Source organism: Salvia hispanica, chromosome 3, assembly GCF_023119035.1.
Source record: "Salvia hispanica cultivar TCC Black 2014 chromosome 3, UniMelb_Shisp_WGS_1.0, whole genome shotgun sequence".
NCBI classification, from domain to species: Eukaryota; Viridiplantae; Streptophyta; class Magnoliopsida; order Lamiales; family Lamiaceae; genus Salvia; species Salvia hispanica.
This window is the reverse complement of record NC_062967.1, coordinates 32,869,249-32,875,400: the sequence shown is the minus strand read 5'-3', so window position 1 is coordinate 32,875,400 and position 6,152 is coordinate 32,869,249. Positions and strand designations below refer to the sequence as shown.

The following is a 6,152-nucleotide window of genomic DNA, read 5'->3' as shown; positions in this document are numbered from 1 at the left end:
ACATTATTCTCTATCTTACTTTATCATTTCTCCACTTTAACTATTTATAATTATTTTCACAAAACAAGTGCAAAAAAGTGAACGGGACTCTTATTTGTGGACGGAGGGAGTACATACTAAACTACTAATATATTCTACTATATATTATGCCTGATTTTCGTTTTCAATAACATTCGTGAAATGATTTTGAGCCCACAGAACCACATACTATAGTAGTATTATTATTATTTATTTACCTAGACTTAATTAGTACATATAAATAGACATTTGAAGAGGAGCCCAAAAAGCGAGTTTAGTTCACTTTAAAACTATACACATTTTATTCATAAAATAAATGCTCCATTTTTAACTTTAGGACAATGAAGATAAATTAAATAGTTGCCAAATATTCAACCTCGTTTGGATAAAAGTCGGTTATCTATACTCTAGGATATAATACAATTGTACTTTTATAAAACCACAGAGGATGAATTAAAATTGTATTTGAATTAAAATAATTGTTTGAACAATCATGAAACTAGATGAAATCTCCCTTTATCAAAAACTTTAAAAATCAGTCGGGAAAAATATGAAATTTAGATTTGTTAGCGGTTATTGAATGATGAAAAAATCTAATCACCATGTATACATATTACTAATATTTTTCTTTACACAAACATTATTTTTTTTATGAATAGAACGACATCGTTATACTGATTCACGAATAGACGACTTGGTTGAATTTGCCGGAAATTTCAGCTGCCATAACATATAATTTCATAAAAAATGTGGTATGAGATAATTTATTTTAACATAATTTTAAAATAGCAAGGCAAGTGTTACTCTTTATAATACCGTATATAATAATACTACTATGATTTTTTCGATAATCTTAACAAATACGAGCAGAAAAATAAAAATAGAAAAATTAAAAGAGTGAAACAGAGAAGATGAGTTGTGGTTGATGATTCAACTCTTGACGACGAAATCCTCAATTGCGAAGCGAGTAGGAGCATCGAACCCTAGCGTGATTGCAAATGCAAATATAAATGTAATTGCGATCATTCATTTTCGTCCGATCCACCTCCTTTGCGCTATGTTACACTGAAATCACGCTCAATCCGCTTCTGTCGAGCTGAAGGAAGATCGGCTGGGTTTTGCGGTCAAATTCGGCGATTTATTTCATCGGAAAAACTTCCACACACCGATTCTCGCCGCCAGTCGATCGATCTGATCCATAACTCATAGGCTTAATTGAAGGCTAACTAGATCTATCATTCAATTTTTCAGAATTGTGAATCCTAATCCCTAATGGCCAATAGACAGCAGCAGTCTTCTTCTTCAAGCGGCGGCGGCGGAGGTTACTCCTCTACTGTTTCACCTTCTAATTTAGATGCATCGAAATTGGGAGCAGGATTTGGTGGTCCACCTCCCCCGGCGCTGATACAGCCCAATCAGATACCTTCTCCGTCGATCAAGACCCCTAATTTGCCGTCTCCGGTTAACGGAATGCCCCTTCCTCATTTGAGCACTCCCCCTGGCCCTCCTATGTTCTCATCGCCCCTCCAGCCGGCTGCTGTGCCTTTCAGGACCTCCCCTGCAACTCCTCAACCCATTGCCCCTTATTCATCCAATTCCTCCTTGCCCACCTCTTCCCCATCCTCCCGCAATTTCTCAAATGGGTCGCATCATCAGACTTCCGATCTTACGGAGGAGCTCACCTTCGCCCCTCATGCCGACTCTCCCAATCTTCTTTTTTCGGCTCACAAGGTATGTACTCTCTATGTTCAAATTTTGGAGATAATATGAACCTTATGAATATGCTAATGAAAGTTGGAATTGTTGAAACTGCATCACAAGTTGTGAATTCCTGAGTGTGGTGTTATTGTATATAATATATGTTGTGAATGTAAATCCTGATTAGGATATTGGATTCTTCCATTTGAATATGAAGACCATGATGCTATGCTATACTTGCATAGATATGCAACTTCAGTTTGTTTGCACAATCCCCTTTTGTTAATTATAGCTTGCTGCTAATCTCACAGGTGTTAAAACAAAAGAAGCTAGCAAATATACCCAGTTTGGGATTTGGGGCTATAGTTTCTCCAGGCAGGGAGGTTTCACCAGGACCTCAGATAATTCAGCGTGATCCGCATCGTTGCCAGAATTGCGGAGCCTATGCCAATCTATACTGCAAAATTCTACTTGGTTCAGGCCAATGGCAATGCGTAATATGTAGGAATTTAAATGGCAGCGAAGGGGAATACATAGCCCCAAGCAAACAAGACCTCAGAAATCTTCCAGAGCTATCATCTCCTCTGGTTGACTATATCCAGACTCCCACCAGAAGACCTGGTTATGTTCCAGTATCAGAATCTAGGATTTCGATTGTTCTGGTGATCGATGAGTGTTTAGATGAACAGCATGTACAACATCTACAGAGCTCTTTGCATGCATTTGTGGATTCACTGCCCCCAACAACAAAACTTGGAATTGTACTTTATGGTCGCATGGTTTCAGTGTATGATTTCTCTGAAGAATCAGTGGCATCTGCTGATGTACTTTCCGGTGACAAATCACCTAGTGAGGACGCCTTAAGGGCATTGATCTATGGTACTGGTGTATATTTGTCCACCGTTCACGCTTCTCTTTCTGTAGCGCATGCAATACTGTCGTCATTGACACCGTATAAACAGAAGCTGCCTGAAGTTCAGAGAGACCGTTGCTTGGGCACTGCGGTGGAGGTTGCCTTGGCAATAATTCAGGGGCCGTCTGCGGAAATGTCAAGAGGAGTTGTTAAAAGGCCTGGTGGAAATAGCCGAATAATTGTGTGTGCTGGTGGACCATGTACCTATGGCCCTGGTTCAGTACCTCATTCTCTTAATCATCCAAACTATTTGCACATGCAGAAATCAGCGTTGAAATGGATGGATAATCTAGGTTCAGAGGCTCATCGGCGCAATACAGTGGTTGATATACTTTGTGCTGGGACATGTCCTGTACGGGTTCCTCTACTGCAGCCTCTTACAAAATCTTCGGGAGGCGTTTTGATTCTTCATGATGATTTTGGGGAAGCATTTGGTGTGAATCTTCAGAGAGCATCTTCAAGGGCTGCAGGTTCTCATGGTTTACTGGAAATCAGGTGTTCAGACAATATATTTGTCAGTCAAGTGGTGGGACCTGGTGAGGAGGCCCATGTGGATAGCCAAGAATCTTTTAAGAATGACACTGCTGTCGCTGTTCAGATGCTGAGTGTTGAAGAAACCCAAAGTTTTGCAGTGTCAATGGAGAATCGTGCAGATATCAAAAGCAATTTTGTGCACTTTCAGTTTGCCATTCAGTTTTCAACTGTTTATCAAGCTGATATCTCGAGAGTGATAACTGTTCGACTTCCGACTGTTGATAGTGTTTCGGCTTATCTAGAGAGTGTACAAGATGAGGTGGCAGCTGTTCTTATCGGTAAAAGGACTCTTTTGCAAGCCAAATCCTTTAACGATGCTCTTGATATGAGGCTAACACTTGACGAGAGAATTAAGGATGTTGCAGTGAAGTTTAGTACCCAGGTGCCAAAATCAAAACTTTATCGGTATCCTAAAGAGCTGTCGCAATTGCCTGAAATCTTATTCCATCTTAGAAGAGGCCCTCTGCTGGGAAGTATACTTGGTCATGAAGATGAGAGGTCTGTTTTGCGGTCTTTATTCCTTAATGCTTCCTTTGACCTATCCCTTCGTATGCTAGCGCCTCGCTGTCTAATGCATCGAGAAGGTGGGACATTTGAGGAACTCCCAGCATATGATCTTGCTATGCAATCCGATGCTGCAGTTGTTCTTGATCATGGCACTGATGTCTTCATTTGGCTGGTAAGCATACTAGTGACCTTATCTAAATTTTTGCATTTGGGTGATGATATTAGTCTACTAGATAGACAAGGTCTTAATTACTCCTATATGATAATTTCTTGAGTATCAATACATAAATAATTTAGATTGCTGATATCTTGATTTTGCAATTGCATGCTCTACATTTGCCTCGATGACATCTTAAGCTCATTTAATGTAAAAAAGTGCAGATTTAAGCTCCATTATATGGTTGTAATCATGCTCAAGTTATATCCCTACCACATTCATGCTCTATTAGGTCATTGGATGCAAATATGTACGAGTTATTTTACTCTTTCCATTAAGAGTACTTGTATCACAGAGACATCTTATAGTAGAAGATTGTGATAATAACATATATAAGCTCACAACCACAAGACCTGGGCATCTCTTAAGCAATACCATAATTAAGGTGCTCTTTTTGAAATTAATTACTTGTATTGGGTTCCTTTGTATTTGTCCTCTCCGAGGGATATTTGTCGGTGCGATGAACAATGCATGGATCACCGCTATATAGACGGAAGATACAGGATAGGGTTCAAAAATCTTGAACAGGCCCTCAAAAAACTATAGGCAATAACACTAGAAAGAGAGCCCCTATAACCCAACGAGCAACTCGAATTCATGAACGGGTGGATGAACACTCAACGGGGATGTGACCCTTGAAAAACTATATGCAAGAACGCTAGAAAGCGAGCCCCTATAAGCCACGAGCAAATAGCTTGAATGTGTTCGGGTAGAATGATGCCACAACCAAGGGGGGTGATTTTGGTGAATCGATTAATAAGTCAGGTCATACTTCCAAGAACCGACAGTTCTCGAGAAATGAAGGGAGAATAAATCTCACAAATATGTTTTATGTAATTGATCAGAAGTTGTCTTCGGTCATTACATGAGGGCCTATATATAGGCTTACAAAGTTGTGTTCGCCAGACCTGACTCATGAAGGTGGCATGGGACATGTCAGTTCCTTTGTTAGAACTGACACGGTCACACCGAGTGCAGGTGCCAGGTCTCCCCCTCCACACCTGATTCAGAAGTTGGGTCCAGTTCCTCACCTGGCGCTGAAACCAAATGTATAAATCACTTCTGGCGATGTGGTCAAGTCTGTCTTAGACGCCTTGCGCTTCACAGTCGGAAATGTTGATCTAAAAGAACACATCACTTTTCCTGGCACTCATTTTCTAATAGCTAGATCTGTATGGTGTTAGAGTTTAATATTGTTTCTGGCACTCCTTTTGACAAATTCTGCTGATGAATGGAGTACTACTTATTTACTTTCTTTCCTGAGATAAAATACTGCTTCCACCTTTTGATACTGCAAATATAAAGGACCTAACACTTGACAAGATTACTTTTCCTTTTCACATCCAAATCCAAGTATATCTGTTCTTACAGCTATTTTTTTTCAGGGTGCTGAACTTGCTGCACAGGAAGGAAAAAGTGCAGCAGCATTGGCAGCTTGTAGGACATTGGCTGAAGAGCTAACTGAGTTACGTTTTCCAGCTCCTCGGATTCTTGCATTTAAGGTAAGCAAGCAGGTTATATTAAAAATGCAAGTAGTTGTTCTCATGGAAATTCCATATTAACCTAGGATATATGTTTGTGTCCGTTACAGGAGGGGAGCTCTCAGGCTCGATATTTTGTAACTCGATTGATACCAGCACACAAAGATCCTCCTTATGAACAGGTATATTTGCAATTCCGGCTTCTTGTTTGTTTGTTGAAGTGAATGTGTGAAATAAGAATGATATAGTGATGGGGTGTGAGTGGTGATTGCAGGAAGCAAGATTTCCTCAGCTTGGAACGTTGAGTGCGGAAGAGAGAACAAAGCTAAAGAGTAGTTTTGTCCACTTCGATGATCCGAGCTTCTGTGAGTGGATGCGAAGCTTGAAAGTTTTGCCCCCTTAGGCTAGCTATGACGATTTTTTTTATAAAGATGATCAATAATGATTCTCATTTATCCCGTGGCCATTTCAGTTAAGTTTTGTTTCTATCGTCTGACTAAGAGAATTAGTTTGTCTCATACATCACATTTTACCTTGTATTTTCATAGTCCTCTTTTGGATTCTCAGTTTCTTTTCATGATAGGCTACACAAACTCATCTTGGCGTTATACTCTACTGAATTTATTAAATACTATGACCCTATTTTTCAAATGATGAATAACATCACCAATATAATTGCAGGCGACCAAATAATTTAATTATTAGAAAATTGTGAATAAATTCTAATTTTATGGTGTTTTCAACTGATTTACAGAATTTGACCACATCAATTTTCTGAACACCA

General features: G+C 39.5%; 1 protein-coding gene across 1 annotated transcript; it reads left to right on the top strand.

Moving 5' to 3' along the window:
• The first annotated feature begins 878 nt into the window (after positions 1–878).
• Positions 879–5,934, top strand: LOC125213723 (protein transport protein SEC23-like). Its single transcript, XM_048114416.1, has 5 exons — positions 879–1,749; positions 2,028–3,842; positions 5,273–5,389; positions 5,479–5,550; positions 5,643–5,934. Exons 1-5 carry the CDS (start codon positions 1,291–1,293, stop codon positions 5,769–5,771), a joined length of 2,592 nt encoding a protein of 863 aa, XP_047970373.1. The 5' UTR covers positions 879–1,290; the 3' UTR covers positions 5,772–5,934.
• The last annotated feature ends 218 nt before the right edge of the window (positions 5,935–6,152 follow it).